At 43.7% G+C, this 21,381-nt stretch overlaps 1 protein-coding gene across 1 annotated transcript; it reads right to left on the minus strand.

Moving 5' to 3' along the window:
* Positions 1-225: 225 nt before the first annotated feature.
* On the minus strand, positions 226-19,068 carry LOC119646499 (acetylcholine receptor subunit alpha-type acr-16-like). Its single transcript, XM_038046954.1, has 4 exons — positions 18,913-19,068; positions 1,570-1,763; positions 854-1,502; positions 226-713 (listed from the first exon to the last, which is right to left on the minus strand). The coding sequence occupies exons 1-4, from the start codon at positions 18,977-18,979 to the stop codon at positions 334-336; spliced, it is 1,290 nt and encodes a 429-aa protein (XP_037902882.1). The 5' UTR covers positions 18,980-19,068; the 3' UTR covers positions 226-333.
* Between the last annotated feature and the right edge of the window lie 2,313 nt (positions 19,069-21,381).

Here is a 21,381-nt window from a genome sequence, read left to right on the forward strand (position 1 = left end):
GTGTCTAGATTTTTTGGGGATGGGATTGAATTCAAACTTCACCGCAGTGATATCTAAAAATCCCACTTTGAGGCTTTTAATTGCGTTGCGTTCAAAGAATCTAATTCTTCATAAGCTTAGATAGTAACGTCGATTTCGTCGAAACTCTGCGAATAACATAAATGAAAAGAGGTTTCGTTCTTCCATACTCATAATACACACTAACTGATTGGAAAAATTCCACTGGAAACTTTATAACAAATACATATATTATAAACATTTTATCTACAATTATACAAACTTATCACCGACTTATACTTAGTTATAGCTTCGTATCAGCCAGAATACTTTGCTTCAAACCGAATACATTGCCGCGAGAATGATGAATACCAAGCAGTAGGACAAAAAGCAAATTCGGTCAATGGCCGTTGCAAGAATGAGCCAGTCATGCTGAATACTTGATTTCGTTAGGTTGCTTATCATTTGTCGGTCATCGGCTGTGCTGTTGTCTTCAAATGGTTGATCTCGCAGTTCAGCATCACGTTGTTGACTAGTCTGTCCTTTTGAGTAGTTGACATGACATAGTCCCAGGATACTACCTAGCCATCCGTCGAGCAAATTTTTAACAGCCCAAGGAACCTTAATGTTGTGTTTCGAGTTTGCACAGTAGTTTACAATGACCGCTACAATCATGGCGATGCTCACCAGGTAGAGGCTGCTGCTGTAGAAGAGCACTGGAAGGGGAAGATAAATTATTCAGTTTTACATAACAAGAAACTAGCGAAATCCATGATTCCAAAAAACAGTCGGAAAATACCTCATTGACAGGGTATTATCCTTAACAATTTCAAATTGTTAGAAGGAAGGGTCTCACCTACTAACGGCGTGTGAAGCGCCATAACAGGTAATTGATATCCGAAGTACATCATGAATACTCCAATCATAATAATATTGATTCCATTCAACACAATTTTCTCCCCCGACTGAGGAGGAAGCCAGAATGCCGCAAGCGTCATCAATATAACACATGTAGCAGGAGTGACCACCATTGTCTTGTAAATTGGGGACTGTCTCATGACCGTTATCGTGTAGGTGTTACTCACATACGGTTCGGCACAACAATCGTAATAGGTGGAATTACGCGAAGCTGTTATATTCTTTATCTTCCACTCATGGTTTGGAATAAACATATCAATCTCTGTGCCATAGTCCGATATTTCCAGGTCAATTTCCAAGCCATTGTAGACCCACGATCCAAGCCATATTTCGCAAGTCTGTGTGTCAAACGGCCAAAGACGCAAGTCGAATTCGCAGAAAACTTGAAATTGGAATGGGGGAACCCACATTACTGTCCCTGAATTGCTGACAATGGTCAATGTGTTGGCGTAGTGATCAATGGTATTTCCTAAGGCGCTATTGTACAATGTTATATCGGGCTGCCAAATCTCGTGGTCCGCAAGATGGATACTGTTCAAATTCCCATATTCCGTAGCGTTCCAGATAAGCTTATCATCCTGCCATTGCTATAGTAAAATATATCGAATATGTATGTTGGAATGGAAGCAGTTCCTGCATTTAATTTTACTTTACCATTTTGATCCATCCGAAAACGGACATGATACCTTTCTGCTCATCCACGTCGACATGCTTGACTGTGAGAAAGATATGAACTTTTGTCGTGGATCCATGATCCACGGGCCTAACAAACTTATCATAATCGACGAGTAAATCCCTTTTTAATGTGTCGGTCCAGGTTGAATTTCGTTTGGTTGTTGGACTGTCACCTGAAATACCGGAAAATATTTGGATTAGGGCGAAATATATAAGACCCTACAGATAAGTTCTGTCGGTTTTCACAATAGATGGCGTAGCTTGTTTTTTATTCAATTGATCCACATTTCCAAGCATTCATCGGAAAGCTACTGTCAATAGGCACAAACGTCAGTATAAATTATTTAATTGAAGTGTAAACAACAATACTTTTTTCATCAACGAAAATGGCCAATTTTGTACCAAATAATGTGTTTTTGCGGGGAGTTCTACTTCATTATTTCAATATGAAGAAAAAAGCAACCGAAAGTCACCGCATTTTGGTGGCAGTTTATGGTGACCATTCTCTATCTGAGCGAACGTGTCAGAGGTGGTTTGGACGGTTTAAAAGTGGCAATTTTGACTTGGAAGACGAAGAGCGCGCCGGACGGCCAACAATTTTTGATGATGAAGAATTAGAGGCATTGCTCGACCAAGATCCATCGCAAATGCAAGAAGAACTTGGAAAAACACATGGAGTCACTCAGCAAGCCATTTCCCACCATTTAAAAGCAATGGGAATGATCCGAAAGGTCGGAAGTTGGGTTCCGTATGAACTGAAGCCAGGAGACGTCGAACGTCGTTTTTTCACGTGCGAATAACTGCTCCAACGACAAGGAAGGAAGGGTTTTCTGCATCGAATAGTTATTGGCGATGAAAAGTGGATCCATTACGATAATCCCAAGCGTCGGGCAACGTGGGGATACCCCGGCCATGCCTCATCATCGACGGCCAAAGCGAATATTCATGGTGAGAAGATCATGCTGTGTATATGGTGGGACCAGCTGGGTGTGGTATACTATGAGCTGCTAAAACCGAACGAAACGGTCACGGGCAAACTCTACCGACGTCAAATGATGCGTTTGAGCCGCGAACTCAAGAAAAAACGGCCACAATACCAGCAAAGCCATGATAAAGTAATTTTGCAACATGACAATGCTCGTCCACATGTTGCACAGCCCGTTAAAACTAGAAACGTTGAAATGGGAAGTCCTACCCCACCCGCTGTACTTTCCAGACATTGCTTCTTCTGATTACTATTTGTTCCGGTCGATACAGCATGGCTTGGCTGACCAGCACTTCTCCAATTACGACGAACTCAAAAAATGGCTCGATGAGTGGATAGCGGCCAAGCAGGCCAATTTTTGGCGCGATGGTATCTATGAATTGCCTGAAAGTTGGAAGAAGTTGTGGCTAGCGATGGGCAATACTTTGAACAATGAATGTATAACCAATTTTTCACAATAAAGCTTCAAATTTAAAAAAAAAAACCGACAGAACTTATTTGTAGGCCTTATATTTTCAGTGAGAAATACAGAAATATTCTTAGTTACAACTACCAAAGGATCTTCAAAAGTGGATAACCCTGCAAATCTCAAACTTCCTCAACAGGTGTCGTGCAAAAGAGGTTAAGGATGCCTGAAACGAGGAATACCAGCATAACTCTGGAACAAAAAGAAAGTACTTCGTCCCATCTTCGATGAACATCTAAGCAAAATCTAGTTGTATCTCCTTAGTACTATTGCAAGTGGAGTCTACAGACACACCCCGTTGAAAATATCTGCGTTGCCTGCATTATAAGACGCAGGACGGCAGGTGATGTCGTTAGAGGCGGAGCAGTCCATCAGGCCCCAGGAAAGTTAAAAAAAGGTGCATGAATCCAGATAGGTTCTACGCTCTTGTAGGAAGGGAAGGTTCAGAAAGCGGAGGCAGGAGGGATAATCCACACGAGGGAAGTTTTCTTAAAGAAGAGGTCCCTTTTCAAGGGCAAGACAATCACAGTTAAGGGAAGGTGATCAGATCACGGAGCACTACCCACCGGTACTTCTCACGAGGGGATTGAAGAGAGCTAAGCAGGGTTGGATGGAGTCAAAATCGGCGAGGAGCGAAGTATAAAGCCTGATCATTTCCCTGCTCTATTGGTGGCTTCGGGGCAATGGGTGTCGAAGCAGAGCTTATTGTCGAAAGTGACCCCGCGGTCTTGAATGGGATTTTGGTATGATAAGAAATGATCATATGTCCCGATGGCGCAAGTGGTTAGAGCTGGGCTGTCGTAGCAGAAGGCGGCGGTTCAAATCTCACTGGCGACAGGGAGATTTGTTATCGTGGTTGTATGTCGGATACCAGTCGAGATGTGCAGCCTTCAAAAGCCATTGAACAAGTGGTATGAGAACGCTTTGAGAGGAGAGGCTCAACAAAAGATTTGTGATTTACAGTGTCGTCAGTATAGATAGTATGCACTTCTTGAAGTGAATTTGGACAAAGTTGGTAAAGTCGAGCAACAAGTTGGAGATAGTGGTCCTATGCTTAACCAAGTCGTGTTTCTCTTTCACTATATGGTGGCTAAAGTGGGCGGACAACCAGTCCCTGACATATCTTTCCAAAATTTTGGAACAGAAGAAGAGGAGCGGAATGGGACGGCAATTCTCGGTAAGAGTATGATCGCCATTTTTGTGAATGGAGATGATGAGAGCCTCTAGTATCAGGAACAGTACCATGACTTTTCCTATTTTTCAATTATGGATTTTCTGAGATGAAGAAGATGAAGGATGAAGACGAGTCTCCTGGGCCTAAAAACAAGATAAAGTGTACCAACTGATCCTCCAGGTTGGGGGTTGGGTAGGATTCAAAACCCCACACGGAAAACTCGAAACGCCTCACCATAGGGTCAAAACTCTTACTGTACAAGACAATGATCTTGCCAGTCCTCATCTATTCCTCGGAGACTTGGGTTCTTAGCAAGAAAAATTGCGAAATCTTGGCCGCATTCCAGAGAATAATGCTCCGAAGAATTTTTGGCCCCTTACATGAGGATGGACGATTTCGTGACCTACATAACGACGAAGTCTATGGGCCTATGAGTCTACCACGACCGTCAGATTGTGGTTAAAATCCGGCTCAATAGGTTGCGGTGGGCGGGTCGCTTAATCCATATGGATAAGGATGATCCAACCCGGAAAGTCTAAAGGGCAATATCTATGGTAGAAAAAGAAGACGGCCGATTACGAGCCAGAAACATTTAAGGGGGTCATCGCGTGTGTCGGATTCGCGGAATTTTCTTTTGGCATTAATTGTGTCTAGATATATTGTAGAATATATGGGTAAAGTGATTTTTTGATGTTCGGAGTCGTTCGGAAATTATAGTGTTAAACACGTGATAAGTCACATGCCAGATTTATGTCGATCGCGGTAATAAAGCTCGTATTTATCGGTGCCAATGACGTTCGAATGACTTCGCTAAAACGACAACAATTGAAACCAAGGCCGTACATGTGTTTCTTCAAGAAACCTAAGGTTTATGAGTTTTTTCGAAACCGCATGTTGAAAATCGGCTGCCACCATAACGCAAAATCTATCCAACGGAATTCTTTGAAATTCGCACGACTTATTCAGAACATATTTCTATGGTCCGCAAACTAGGATAATTGCGATTCATTCAGTAGTTTTTTTTTTAATTTATTGAAAAAGTCGTAAAAAACGCCAAAATTAAAAAAAAAGTTTAACAACGCACCAAAAATTTAGTTTTTAATATTTTCTAATAATCCTAGTTTGCGGAGTGTAGTTAAGTCTGTACTTTAAAATTCCGTTTACTTTTTTTCTCTAAGATGATCACAGCGTCCTCTAGCGTGGCAGCAGAAAAACACCTTTTTTTGGAGATGGGTGTATAAATTGCTCTGTATTTCAATAACGAACTATGCGATCGGGCTGGAAAAATTAGTATGGACGCTTAAGACATTAATAAATCTATGATGAAAAATTCGTATTTGTATTTTTAACCAGTTCTTCATAAAAAATTTCTTAAAAAACGGCCTTCACATGGGATGGCCCCCTTAAAAGAAAGGCTTCGAGAAGAATGTGCCAAAATTCCTGCAGGATATGCCACTTAGGTTGAATGCTGTTTACGAGGCCAAGGACCAGCACACTAAGTATTGATTCCAGTCCGGTTCCGGTATTACTGTGCACACATATTTGGCTTTTTTTCGACACGTGTCCGGATTTTAATTTTGCATAAGAAAAAGCATTTTAAGGTTCTGTGTAAAACGCATACAGCGAGTGGCATAAATTTAGGTGGAGTTTAAAGGGGGGGGGGGCTAAGGGGAATACATGCAAAGGGGGGATTCAAAATTTTTTTCACCGGATATAGTCGTGTAGGGCATCAAATGAAAGGTCTCGATTTGTACTTTTCGAGGCTGACATTAGTTTTGGCTTAAATTGCAAAGTACGTGATTAAGGAGCCAAAATGTACGCATTTAAAGTGAGACAGGACTCATTTTCGGAATCTGCCCAACCTAAAAATCCGAAAAAAATAGGGTGGTGCGCCTAGATGAAATCTAGACCTCAAAATATGTCCCATTCCGATATCTGCCCAAACAAACTTAGTAGTATAGTATACTTTTAGAAATTTACTGAAAAACCCCCCTTAAAATCATCCTAGGAATTTCGAATTACCCGCATAGAGGACAATATTTCGTATATATGTGCTAAATTTCATGGAAATCTGGCCATTAACGGCAAAGTTATAGCAGTTCAAACTTAACAATTTCGCGCGAATTAACTGCTTCCAAAGCCATGCAAATAAGATGCTGACGTCATAATTAACGGGAATAATTGACATTTGCGTGAAATATTAAAGTCGCATTTATGAAGAATCTACTTATCTGCAGGACTTTTTAAGATTTAGTGTAAAACACTTATGTGAAATCTAATCTTCGAAAGATGCCCCATTTCGATATCTGCTCAAATAAATTTACTAATAGTACATTATCAACTTTTAGAAATTGATTAAAAAACTCGCCTTAAGTTCATCCTAAGTGTACTAAATTTTGTACCGATATAGAGGACAGTGTCTGGATAGCTGAGTGGTTAGAGCGCAAGGCTGTCGTACGGAAGGTCGCGGTTCAAATCTCACTGGTGGCAGTGGGATTGTATCGTGATTTGACGTCGGATACCAGTCGACTCAGCTGTGAATGAGTACCTGAGTCAAATCAGGGTAATAATCTCGAGCGAGCGCAATGCTGACCACATTGCCTCCTAGTGTACCGTTACGGTCTTGAATGAAGTGCTCTAACACACTTCAAGGCCCTGATCCAACATGGATTGTTGCGCCAACGATTATTGTTATTATTATTATAGAGGACAGCCTCGTGCATACACATGCCAAGTTTCACGAAAATCCAACTATTAGTGGGAAAGTTATAGCAGTTCAAACTTATCAATTTCGTGCTAATTAACAGCACCCTAAGCCATTCAAATAAGATGCTGACGTCATAATTAACGAGAATAATTGACATTCGAGTGAAATATTAAAATTCCATTCAAGAAGAATCTAATTCTCCCCAGCCTTTTTAAGGTTTTGTGTAAACACAAAACCTTATTAAAATCGGTTTACCGTCTGTCTGTCTGTCTGTCTGTCTGTCTGTCCGTCTGTCTGTCTGTCTGTCTGTCTGTCCGTCACACCCATTTTTCTCGGAAACGGTTACAGCGATTGACACCAAATTTGGTAGAAAGGTGGGAACTGTGAACGCCCACGCATACAGTGAGTTACATCTTCTTACGTCGAATTTAAGGGAGGGTCCCCATACATGCAAAAGGGGGGTGTAATTTTTTTTTTCATCAAATATAGTCATGTGGGGTATCAAATTAAAGGTCTCGGTTAGTACTTTTCGAAAACGGTCTTAGTTTTGCCATTTGTTGGAAAGGTGCGGAGTGCGGGGGGTTGAAAGTGACCATTCCTTTACGGGGGCCATTCTCAGAAACAACCCAACCGAAAAATCTGAAAAAAATCAGGAGGCTGCCACTATATGGTGCCTGGGCTCCGAAATACCTTCCACATTGATATCTGCACAAATAAAGTTAATAATAGTATATTACTATAATTTTTAGTAATTCGCTGCAAAACCCCCCTTAAGTTCATGTTAGGACCACGAAATTTCGCAACAATATAGGGTGTAATATAGAGCATGACGTTACCAAGTTTGGTGGAAATCGCACTATTGCTAACAAAGTTATAATACGTCAAAGTTGTCGCTTCTTTGCAAATTCAAGGCTATAAATGTCAATATCATCCGAAAGTGGATATTCTCACATAATATATGGGTATATTACGTACTACGTACTAAGAAATGCACAAAACCTTTCGTACCTGAAGCGTCCAGCTTCCGGTTTCCCGACTTGTTTATATTTGATGTTGGTTAAATTGTTGGCATTTGCTAATAATATTAAACTCAGAGTGTGAAGCGTATGAGGTTGACTATTATCAATACAGTGCTTTCCATTAAATGATTTATTTAAATTACTTTCTAAAAAATAGAGGCCCATAGAATTTTTAACTATGTGACACGGAACTGTCAGGCTCATCGCTCCTCACATCTTCTTCTTTATCTTCAGACTTCAGTTCACAAGCGGGGTCGGCTCGTCGTGATCGGTTTCGTCATTTTATTTTATTATATCAAATGCCTGATCAGAATGTAATCTCGAGACCTTCAAATCTCCATCCAGTGTATCAAGCCACCATTGTTTTGGCCGGCTTTTTGGTTGCTCACCATTGACTTCGATGTTCTGACCAATACTGGTTGTTGAATTCTCATTAGCGTAAATTACGTAACCACACCATCGAAAACGGCTCTCTCGCAGTTTTTCCACGATCGGTGCAACCCCATATCGATCGCGGGTATTCTCATTTCAGACGTGATCAAAACGTGTCACGCCACCAGTGCAATGCAACATCTTCGTCCCCAATACCGCAAGACGCCGTTCATTGTTCTTTATAGTCGCCAATACTCAGAACTATAGAGAGCGGCAGACGGACGACATTGCAGTAAATTTTAGATTTGGGACGTGCGCTGATACGTCGCGTCGATCACAAAGAACACCAGTTGGGGAATGCCAATTTATCCAGGTTGCGTTAATGTGTGAAACAATTTCACTACGCAGTTCTCCATTGGCTGATAGCATTGACTCGAGATATTTAAATCGCTGAGTTCTGGCAATGGCAGTAACCTGCCCCTCGAGATATTTAAATCGCTGAGTTTTGGCAATGTCGGTAACCTGCCCTACGAAATATTTAAATCGCTCAGTTCTGGCAATGGCAGTAACCTGCCCAGAACTGAACGATTTCAATATCTCGGGTCAATGCTATAAGCCAATGGAGGACTACGTTATGTTCCTCACATAGGGAAACACAAAACCTTTTATACCTGAAGCGTCAAGCTTCCGGTTTCCGGGGGCCATTCTCAGAAACTACCCAACCGAAAAATCTGAAAAAAATCAGGAGGCTGCCACTATATGGTGCCTGGGCTCCGAAATACCTTCCACACTGATATCTGTACAAATAAAGTTAATAATAGTATATTACTATAGTTTTTAGTAATTGGCTACAAGACCCTCCTTAAGTTAAAGCTAATGCCACGAAATTTCGGAACAATATAAGGTATAACATAGAGCATGACTTCACCAAGTTTGACGAAAATCGGACTGTTACTAACAAAGTGATAATACGTCAAAGTTGTCGTTTCTTTGCAAATTCTGAACTGAGCGATTTCAATATCTCGGGTCAATGCTATAAGCCAATGGAGAACTACGTTATACTCCTCACATAGGGAAACGCAAAACCTTTTATATCTGAAGCGTCAAGCACTGAGGGCATTGAGCAGTCCTTTGATCACCTCGAAAATCGTTCAGGAATGCAGAAACCGTTTTAACTCTATGTCTAGATTCAATACGGTGGAACTACTCTGGGTACCTGGTCACTGTGGCGTAGAGGGAAATGAAATCTCGGACGCTTTAGCGAAAGAGGGGTCAATCTCCCCTATGCCGGGACCGGAGCCAGCAATTGGGGTATCAGTAGCATTGGCTAAATCTGTTTTCAAAAACTGGGAACAAGTTTCCCATAACGACAGGTGACAGAACTTAAATGCTGCTCGACACACCAAACTTTTCCTGCCAGAACCCAACATACGTACCGCAAAGTTTATCCTGTCGAAAAGCAGGAGGACTTGCAGGTGTATTGTGGGCATTCTGACAGGCCATAATTCACTAGCTGGGCATATGTTTAGAATAGGAATTACCGAAGATGATACGTGTCGCTCCTGTAATGAGGAAGCGGAATCCACGGAGGATTTCCTATGTGGGGCATTCCTATGGACGCATCAGGCATCAGATCTTTGGTGCCGATGTCCTCCAATTGCGACGGATAGCATCACATCCACTAACGGAAATCCTGCGATACGTTAACGAATCCGGCATATTCCGTTAGACGGGGGAGGCGAGTACAATGGGCCAACACGGCCTAAGCGCTCAGAAGCTGTAGCTTCTCCCCCACCATACACACACACACACACACACAGTAGCTTCCCGTATAAATTTACTGCAACCCAAAATACTAAATATCAATGTCACACTAAGGTGAGTAGTTTGACATGTTAAATATACATATATATTACGAGCTACTGGGGTGCTTGCTCTTCCCGTCCCAGAGGGGACTACGATTGTCGGCTTTGCTGATGACCTAGCTGTGGTTGTTGCAGCAAAACACCCAGAAGATGTGGAAGTTTACGCAACAGAAACAGTGAGAGCGGTAAAGTCCTGGTTAGAAAAGGCCGGGCTGACCTTGGCGGACGCGAAAACGGAAGCGGTCTTAATAACGAAACGCAGGAAAAATAATACTGTAAAAGTGGAGGTCGGTGGACATACGGTCGTATCAAAGCCGGCTATCAAATACCTGGGAGTAATAATTGACACCAGATTGAGCTTTAGGGAACACCTAGAGTATGCATGCTAAAAGGCAGCCAGTGCCACCACGGCACTTGCAAAAATGTTGCCAAATATTGGTGGGCCGAAACATTGCCGGAGGTTGGGTCTAGCCGGAGTGGTGCGCTCCATCCTGCTCTACTCGTCGCCTGTATGGACAGAGGCGCTTGCAAACTCTCAGAGACGGAAGCAGGTGAACTCGGTTTACCGGCGGATGGCTTTGAGGGTTTGCAGTGCTTTTAGAACCACATCAGATGAGGCAGTATTGGTGGTGGCAGGCATGATCCCGGTTGACATTCTGGCCAAAGAAATGAGTGTCCTGTACAATGCAACACATATGGAGGGGCATGCACAGCGTAGAAATGCGGCAAAGTCAGAGTCGCTTGATCTCTGGCAACGCAGATGGGACGAGTCTGCGAAAGGTCGGTGGACGCACAGGCTCATTCCCAACATTAGGGTGTGGTTTGAGCGAAAACATGGGGAGACCAACTACCACATTACCCAGTTCCTCACGGGACACGGTGGTTGCTACAGGCAGTATCTGCACCGCTTTGGGTTGGATGATTTTCCGAACTGTCCCAGATGCAATGGCATACCGGAGGATCCAGAGCATGTGATGTTTCATTGCCCACGATTTGCGACGGAGAGAAGGAGCTTAAACCAGGTGCTGGGCAGGAGCGGGACCCCGGAGAACTTGGTCACTGAGATGCTGGAGTCCGAGGAGAAGTGGCTTGCGGTGGGCTCCGCAATCGTCCAAATGCAGGAGGAGTTGCTGAAGGAACAAAGAAGGAGGAAAGCTGCAAATAGGAGAAGGATGAGTGCCTAAGAGCAAACCTACCCCGCGAAGTAATACCTCAATGGTGGTCCCGCGGGGCTGGAGCTGGAGAGACCGGGGGTTGTTTTTAGTGGGTGTGAATCCCATACGCGCCCGCTGTAGTTCCGCCGTTCGGGCGGCGGACGTGTCTTTCTAAGATTTTCCACCTCCGTGTACGCACAAAAAAAAAAAAAAAATATTACGGGCTACGTACAAATTGGATAGTTCTGCACCCAAATATACTTACATAAGAAACAAACAAAACCTTTCATACCTAAAGCGTCAAGTTTCCGGTTTCGCGACTTGTTATATTATTCCTTATTAAATTGCTGCTTTGTGTATTTTTCCATTACTTAGTTTTGATGTAAATCAAGACATAGCTAAATAAAGTAATTGGTCCCAGTAGTGAATACCATAGCCTGATCTATTGATGTTCTCAAAGTTAAGCTGGTTCTCTCCATCTCTCTGCGTTTCACTCATAAAAAATCTAAAAATATCCTTTCATTGCTTGCTGTTCCCCAAAATGTACAGCCTACACTATACCCAATCGTATGACAATGTTTCAATTAGTTAAACACTTTTATTCAGGGTCATACCACCTTCCTTATGCCTCTCAGCGAAGCCCCTTCCCAGGCCATGCTCGATCATCATGTCTCCATTCCTAAATGACATAAGACGAGACACTGTTTCTGTATCCAAACATCCAAACTCATTTCATTGTCGTGCTTGTCCAGAAGCACTGATAAGACACATAGAAATCTCAGAATATATATGCATACGCAAAGTGCCTGCTGATTACAATTTCCGGTAATTGTGCCAACATTTCGTGTGTTAAATGCAAATTGTGAACGGGCTGAGCAGATGAAAGGGAACAATCCAAGAAAGTATTTCTAGTAAACATTAGGAGTCAATGATGAATAGTTACAAAAAGTATAAAAATTGAATTATTTCCAACGGTTTGTGTGTAGGCGTTCCATCTTTATCTTTAAAATTTTATCATGTTTGCACTTGACGCGTGTTTTATTATTGTGGAAAAATTATCATGAATAGAAAGGAAATGAGAAGAAAAACTGAGAAAGGTTTTATACATATTTGGAGAGTAGATCGGAATTCGATATTCCTATATTGCCTTTAAGAGAAAATATTTACGTGGGAATAGCACAGTCCGGATCATCATGCAATCACAAGACCTCCCTGAAAGGACTCAATTCAATAAAAGGAAACTCATCTTTTGCAATAATAATAATCGTTGGCGCAACAATCCAATTGGATCATGGCATTGAAATGTGTTAGAGCACTTCATTCAAGAGGGTTACAGTACCCTGTAGGAGGCAATGTGGTCAGCACTGCGCTCGCCCGAGATTATTAACCTGATTTGGTTCAGGTACTCATTCACAGCTGAGTCGACTGGTACCCGACGTCAAATCACGATACAAATTGAAGAGGTTTGTAGCGTTCCCGATTTCACCATATTGAGGCGCTGCGGTAGCTTGAATGAAAGTTACCCGCCAGTTTTCGAATTTCACTCCGTATTGTAATTGCATTGGCAGGAGTCAAGAAGATTAAATAATTGTAGTTTAGTTTACTTTCGCTTAACATAGCGCATTCAGACGAAGAATGTGTGAATGTCGCGGACAGCTGCGTGGAGCCATCTTCCTCGCCGGTGAACGCCATCACCGCTTGCAAGCTGCCACCCTTATGGGTATCCAGGCCAAAACTCTGGTTCGCGCCAGTTGAGGCCCGATTTCGCACGATGCGCATCTTGAACGACATAGCGTGCTTCGATAAAATTGTTGCAGGACTTGTCCCAAAGTACCTCGCTCAGGTAGCGCATATTATTGAAACCCCATGTGCAACCGAAAAATTCCATACGTTAAAAGACCGCTTAATCGGGATTTTTTCGCCATCCGAGGAAGCTGAGCTGCAATAGCTTTTATCCGGCCTAGAGCTAGGAGACCAGCGGCCGTTGCATCTGTTGCGCATCTTGCGAATTAAAGGCACAACACGAGTGTCCGAAGCGTTCCTCAAATCGCAGGTTGCCGAGGATGATCGCAAAATTGTATGCGCTTCAGAGGCTGCGGATCTCTCGCGCCTTGCGGAAGTAGCAGACAGGGCTCATGAGGTATAAAACTCGGCTTACATGGCAGCCGCCCAGTCGGTTGTGTTTCTTTACCATGCATTGTGGCAGACAAGCGCGCAAGTGGGCCCCGAAGTTGAAGAGTCCGGAAAACTAGAGCCGATGTTGTCAGGCGTGGCCTAGCCGCCTTTATGTCCGGAACAAGTCGACAAACCTTTCTTTTCTCGTTGAGACTGGCGCCGATATCTCGGTTATTTCGTGCGACCTCGGGACTACATGTCGCAGGCCGTCGAATTACAAAATCAGTACCTCCGGACAGCAGTTGTTAACAGTGAACTTGGGTTTTCGGCGAAAGCTTCCCTGGAAATTTTGCATGGCTGGCGTATCCTGACCAATCAGCGCGGATGTTATTCGTTGACTCCGTAGCAGGTGAATCGTCTAAAGGATGCTGGGTACCGAACAACGTCTCGTTGATTGCCATCGTGGCTGATCAAACTTGTTTTCATAGGACCCTCAGGCAGTTCCCGACGCTGACGTGTTTGACTCCAACCAAGAGCCCAACGACTCACGCCCAAAAACCCCCAGCCTTTTTGAAGTCGGCCGTCCAGCAGCCCATGGGCAAGACCGCTCCACCTGGTACCCAAGAAGGATGAATCATGGCGCTCTTGAGAGGATTACCGCATTCACGGTTCCCGACCGCTACCCGATGAGACATACCGAGGATATTTTCGCAGATTTGGCGGGTAAACGCGTTGTTAATAAAATCGACCTAATGAAAACGTTTCATCACACGGCGGTCATTGCTTGGTTTGGTCTATATGAATTCACGGTAACGACTTTCGGCCTCCGTAATGCCGCGCAATTATTTCAGCGTTTCATAGATGAGACATTTCGCGGGCTTGACTTTTGCATGTCATACGTAAAAGATATTTTGGTCGCATCGGAAAACCCCGACCAGAAGTTGAATTCTTATGCCACGTTATTAACAAAGATGGAGTCGCCTCACCGGCATCGCGTGTCCAGGCCTTACGAAATTATTCGCTACCCACCATATTCACAGACCTGTGAAGGTTTCTGGGCGTTTTCAACAATTACTGACGATTTGTCCCGAGTGCTGCGAATCTGCAAGCCCCGCTGCATGATTTATTAGCTGGAAGGCCTAATTGTGATAGTTACAAAACCTCTTAGAATGAGTACACTGTCCAGGCGTTCAACCATTGTCGCGAGAACATGGCCGGCGCTAAATTACCGGTTTATTTTGAACCTAGTAGGAAGCCCTTGGAGCTAGGAACCGACGCATCCAAGGTAGAGGTTGGAGCAGTCTTGGAAGAAAAGCTCGGCGACAGGTGGCTACCGCTTGCATACTATCAACGGAAATTATCCAAGGCGGAGCGTAAATTTAGTACGTTCGATCGCAAGCTGCTAGCATCCAACATTTCTAACATTTGCTGGAAGGACCTCAGTTCATAGTTCAAATGGACCACAAGTGTTTTCACGCAGAGCGGTTAAGTCTCGCTAAGTCCGGCACCTCAGCCACATTTTGCAGTTTACAGCGCAGATCAAGCGCGCTCCAGGTCGGTCAAAATCGGTAGTGTACGCCTTATTACGGGTGGAGAAGGTGTCACTGGCGGTGGAGTCCAGTTCGAAGGACCTAGCGGACGAACAAGCCCAATAACTAACTAAAGGTTCATCATTATTGATCCTCGAGCTAGTCACCATAGAAGATGTCGATGTTTGGTGCGACCTGTCTCTTGGGACTCCTAGGCCAGTAGTCCCCCAGACATTGCGTAAAGAAGCATTCGACATAGCCCATCGTTGTTCACATTCAAGAGTGCGACTCACCGTTCGTCCAATTGCTTAGAAATTGCACGTGCGCGACAATGAAACGGGAATGTATCCAGTGTCAGCAGTCTAAAATCGGAAGGCATACAAGAAATGAAGTTCAGCCTTTTCCAGTTCCAGACAAAAGATTCCAGCAGGTGCACGCCGACATCGGTGGTCCGTTTCCTCCTTCTAAGCGGTTTCGGTACTATATGACCATACTGAACTGATTTTCACGTTGATCGGAGGTGTGTCTGTTCAAGTGCCAGTCAGCAGGGTCGGTAGCCCGAGCTTTCTACGCAACGTGGATGTCCCATTTCGGCTCACCGAGCAAGATCACTACTGATCATGGGACTCAGTTTTAGTCCGGGGTTTTCCGAGCGTTAACGAACCTTACGGGATGTAAGCGCACTCACACCTCGCCTACCATCCCGAGTCTAATGGACTCATAGAGCGATGACACCGATGTGCCATGAGGACAGAACAAACTGGGTCCACCTGCTTCCCACGGTGTTGCTCGGGTTACGCATTAGTTTTAAGGAGGATATTGGTGCATCACCAGCGGCTTAAACCAGCGTTTTTCGAGACCGCCAATGACGGGCCATCTCTGCTAACACCAAAGCCTCTCGCTCTAAACCATGGTTGCCAGCCAATCCTCTGTTCCGTCGCAACCCTGCAGGCAGTTACCCGACTTTCCCGGTGGCCCGCAGGTCGCTCCTCTTTTGTGATCAGTTTCACCCACATACGAGACTATCCAAACCTAAAGACATAAATGCATTTCGCTCAACATAACTCGAAGTAAAACCAGCTAGCATTTCGCGGTCCCCTGTTAGGCGGCGGGTAGCGTTCACGACAACGCACGAAGTTCGAAATTTAAGGCTGTGAAACAACAGCTGGTTTACATTGCACTCTCGGCATTTCCTTAACTATATGCACCACTAGCCGTGTTCGTCGATGCCTCAGACACGGCAGTAGGCGCTGCTCTGCACTAATGGGTGAATCAAGCCTGGCGACCGTTGAGCTTCTTCTCCAAACAATTAAACTCTGCTCAACGGAACTACAACGTCGCACGTCCACAGTGTTCAGCGAGCGCAAGCATCTCACGTTCACTCTCAAACAGAAACCCGGCAAAGCAACCTCTCGCCAACTTCGGCAACTGAGATCTATCAGCCAATTCACTTCTAATATTTAACAGTATCTGGTAAGAACAAGGTGGTTGCTGATGCTTTATCACGTGTCTCCAAGGTTACAGTTCCCACGGTCGATGCTGCGGCAGTCGCTGAGACACAAACAGAAAACGCAGAACTTTAGTGCCTAACGGCAGATTTCAAGTATGGTTTCAAAGAGGATAGGAACAGGAAAGTACTTCTGTTTCTCCGTGAACAAGGACATCAGCTCTTGGGCCAGACAGCTTAACACGTGTCAGATATGCAAGGTCACCAAGCAGGTAAGGAGTAGAAGTAGGGGTATTCCCTCGGCCGACCAAGCGCTTTCACACCATTCACTTCGACATCATTGGCCCTTTGCGAGAATGGAATGGATTCAAGTATTGTCTCACCAACATCGATAGGTTTACGCAGTGGTCTGAAGCAATATCTCTGATTGATATTACTGCACAATCATGTGCTGATTGAGAGTGGAATTCACGAACAGCTCCGCGGAAATGGTGTACGGGGAGAACTTAGGACTGCCTGCCTACCTTGTGCTCGACACCAGATCGAGTTTAAGTGACACTGATGTGTTGCACCTGCTTAGCGACGCGGTTTTGAACCTGCGACCGCCCTCATCTACGCGTCATCTTGAGACTTGCTCGCAGGTCCTCATCAGAGTGGATGATGTTCAGCGGCCGCTGCAGGCACCATATGAGGGCCCGTTCAAAGTCCTGAAGCGAAGCCCCCCTCCGTCAAACTCGACGTCCGGGGTGAGCCCAAGTGGGTCTGCTTGTCGAGACTCAAGCTGTTTACAGGGCAACAGATAGCAACGGCAACACAACGCCGGTGGAGTGATGGATGTACAAGGTGGTAATTTGGAGTTTGTGGCCTGTACTATTCGCTAGGCTCCGGAGATATTCAACTAGATGCAGGTGACCAAGCCCATTTTCTGGACTTTTTACTTTCTAGGTAGTATTGTGAATGGACCATGTTGAAAAATATGGGAGGCCGTCATCGTCCTCCTTACTGCAAACTCTGCATGTAGAGTCTCCAATATAGACAGTTCCAGATTTTCGGCCGTTTTGATTCGAGTTCCATTCTGTGGCACGAGTGAGAGTCCATCGATGGACTAGTTATTAGTTTAACTGATCCTCTCCGGACTGTTAATCACACAGGTTCACGGCCGACGGTATCACCGGCATCAGGAGTCAAGAAGTAAATAATTGTAGCTTAGTTTGTTTTGTCTTAACATAGCAAAGCGCTACATGTTCCTTAATCCTCAAAATTCTGAAAAATTAGGTCGCAAATAGCTACTGGTACGCCCATAGAGGACAGCTCTAGGAAGAAGTTTGCCGCTAGACTTGCTATCCCAAAAAAAAAAAATTTTTTTTGATATCTCAAAAAACGTGTTACATAATTTCTTAAAATAGTCTAGACTTTTCGAATATTCAAGTTGGACGTATTTTTCACAAGATTCTTATCACGTATTTCTTTATAATGGATAGTATGCGGTCCGATCAAGATGGTGAGAGAAGGAGAGAGAGAGAGAGAGAGAGAGAGAGAGAGGGGAGCACTTCCCACCAGGCTAGTAGTTCTCTCAGAGGTCTGGGATAGAAAAACTGTTACAAAATTATTTTCACCAGGAATCTGGCGTTTCCTCCCTACGACCCTCAAGGTATAGGTAATACTGATCAACCCTTTTATTTAATGTCTCACACCATCATCACCCTTGATGATTTCATCAATTTAATGGAATTTTTACTCTTTCTCAATCTCTCACAAAAATTTTGTCGAACAAACTAACCATTTAGTTAGTTTGGTTTTATTGAATGTAAAATTATTACTCTACGCCCTCCTATCAAGTTTTGCATCTGTAGCTGTAGCACTTTTGGAAATACAACACTGCCAGATATAGGAACGATATATATGTAGATAAAACTCTTATCCACTATCTACAGAATCACAAACAATTTAATGTGCATGCAAAATATGAAAAGAACAATTTCAATTGAATATTTCCCCTTGGAATAAACCGACGCCATTTTGAATCCTGATTAATATAGAAATTGTTGGTGCCCTCTTTACCAATAAGTAAAATTTTTAAATAAATACTTTGCATGATGCTTATCGGTTTCTTTGCACTTATGATGATTAAGAGTTATATTAGTCTCAATATATCCGTAATTGTAAACCTCCCAAAATGTGTTAATATCACTTCAAAAACTTGCGATTAAATTTGTGGAATTAATGCTACCGATGGGGAATAAATGCTATTTTCTTTGTTTGATTTTTCCACAAATAAATGTTCGCTTGTAAAATGTAAATATAATTTATGGATTAATTATTAATTTAATTTAACGATGAATAAATTTTAGTATAATATTTTCTCAGGATTTATTTGGTTAAATTATTAAAAAAAATGAGATTTCAATCACACGTAATTTCCACTTATTTTTATTTTAACGTATTCTCTCAATAAATTCACTTTTAGGAGAACTCCATGCTGAACTTACAATTAACAAACAGCAAAGATATATTTATAACGATCAAGATTATTAAAAATGCACTAAAACTTTTCATATTTCTACTCAAGAAATATAAGTCTAAATAGAATTTTCTTAATACTGTCCACGTCCGCAAACTGACCGCAACTGAGGCCCCCAGTACGTTTGTTTAGTACTTACTCTACGTGATGAATCTTTCGAAAAATATATCCACTCTTTATTCTTTAATTTAATCGTATCCATACTACCAAGATACATATACTACGCGTGCTTTTATTAGAGTTTTAGTACTTATTCTTATGGGGTCCGCATCAGATCTTACGAGCTAACTGAAGGAGGGGTAGGAACTATTTTGATTACTTGCTTCATTCTTATATCGTTGAACCTCATGAATATTTTTTCATTTCCATAAATTGTTATTTTTCATCGTTAGCCTTCTGAGTGATAAGGAACATGCGCCTATCTTCGTTAGGCGCAGATACCAGAAATAGCTCGTGCATAATGCAATTCTCATACGATATGTGCACAGTTAAAGAGTTCTGCATACTTGATAACATCCGTTCAGTAGATAAATATTTCTTCTGAAGAACCTAAATATAAATTCGAATTATTAAGGACAATGTTGATAAAATTAGCGCCATAGGTACAGGGTGACACACAGAAAACTGAGATGACAGAAAATTAAACCAAGTGGGGAAACCGGAAGCTGAATGCCTCTGGTGAGCAAGGCCTTTGCTTTCTTATGTGAGGAGCTTTGGATTCTCCAAAGTTTCCTTAATCCTTTCCCCCCTGAAGCCTTTTACATAATTATTTCGTTTTGGAAAATCGATATATCGATAAAAGCGCGTTAGCTAGTTAATTAGTATCTGGTTTCACAATGAGATACGAACAAGTCGGGAAGGAGGAGCCTTGGGGAAGGCAGAGGTGACACCGGAAGCTAAGCGCTAATTAAAATCCCGAGCCAAGGTGTGATTGCCATGCCGAGGACTGAATGGCCACAGGGGTTAAGATGTGGCTGTGAACGGTGAACCCTGGGTACCAGGCGACCTCCAGTTTCAACTAGCCTTGTCTCGAGAAAAAAGGGCTCTACCGAGATTAACTTATTTTCCCCAATAAAACAAAGGGCATGGCAACCAACTATGAAGAAACTAAAAACTTAAAAACTAAAACAAAAGAATTCAACAACACTTTGATCATGAGGATCCAACCCTGAGCGAAGGGGCAACCCTAAGCTCTTCGATGGAGAACCTGAGTCTTGACTCAGATTCGCCACTTATTCAAGTGGAAATCAGCCCTATTGGGACCCAGCCCTTAACGGAGGAGCCGCAGAAGTCCCCTTTTGTCAGCATTCCTGACCCCGGGCTCCGTGCAAACAGCAGCCGAACAAAACAATGCCTTTGAAGCTCTATACTTACATTTTCTTATTCTACTATGCCGGTACTGTCGACGAGCGGGATGAAAAAGACCTCGCTAAATACCAGGCGATTGTTGAGGAATACAATAGTAAACACCCGGCAAACGAGCAGAAGATGAAGTCCATCATTCAGCAAGATCACAAGCGGAGCAGAGCGGGCAAGAGTTCAGACGCTAAGCAGCATCCGAAAAAAATTGCGCAGCAACAGTCAGCCGACGCGCCACGAATTGCGAAACCCTTCAGAGACGTGGCCAGGAGCCACTTACGCGTGGCGCTGGCGGATGGTAATTCTGCTAGCGGCAAACTAGCGCCGGAGGTGTGGACCAGTGTTGAGACCAGGCTGTCGGGGATGGTCTTTGAGCATCACCTGGATATCGAAGGCAAACACGCGGGACTCATCCCCTGCTTTAATTCCTCTCAGGTGGTCCGTGGGTTTCACTTTATAGCTTGCGTGGACCAGTTCTTTAGGGACTTTCTCGGTTCGTGAGTCGTTAAGATCAGCGATGCCTGGGAGGGCGTAAAGCTCAAGGTCATCCCTTGCGACGAGATTCCCAGGAGACTGGTCGCTCGCATCTGGTTGTTGAAGATCCAGATGGATAAGCACAAGCTCATCCAATTCCTGCGCCTTCAAACCCCCGGGATTCTCATGGACGACTGGGTTGTTTTCAAGGAGGAGGAACTTCAGACAAACAGCAACCTTTACTACTCCGTATAAACGAAGAGCGCCCGGAGGAAAAAGGCCGACTATAAAGTGCGGTTTGGAATGCAAAGGTAAAAGTGTTCCGCTCTGCAAAACCGGACGTCGACCTAGATTCAATCGACGCCACTAACGAGCTGTTGAACGAGATGACGATCGACGGTCCAACGGAGACTGACGAACCCCCCGCGCAAGCAGATCATGCTGAGGGTAACGCAGATAAATGTGCAGCACTCAAAGTGCGCCTCGGCTAACTCCTTGTCTTCCTCTTAGAGGCAAACATCGACATCGCACTAATACAGGAGCCCTGGGTCGGAGGCGACCGAACCATCAGAGGGCTCCAAAGCAAATATTTTAATTTACTCCA

Source organism: Hermetia illucens, chromosome 1, assembly GCF_905115235.1.
Source record: "Hermetia illucens chromosome 1, iHerIll2.2.curated.20191125, whole genome shotgun sequence".
Classification (NCBI taxonomy): Eukaryota; Metazoa; Arthropoda; class Insecta; order Diptera; family Stratiomyidae; genus Hermetia; species Hermetia illucens.

Coding starts and splice junctions, on each gene's coding strand:
- LOC119646499 (XM_038046954.1), bottom strand. CDS start 18,979: ATGAAAAGTTTTAGTGCATTTTTAATAATCTTGATCGTTATAAATATA. Junction 1,764..18,912: donor ATCTTTGCTGTTTGTTAATT/GTAAGTTCAGCA, acceptor CCGGTATTTCAG/GTGACAGTCCAACAACCAAA. Junction 714..853: donor GCTTCACACGCCGTTAGTAG/GTGAGACCCTTC, acceptor TTCCCCTTCCAG/TGCTCTTCTACAGCAGCAGC.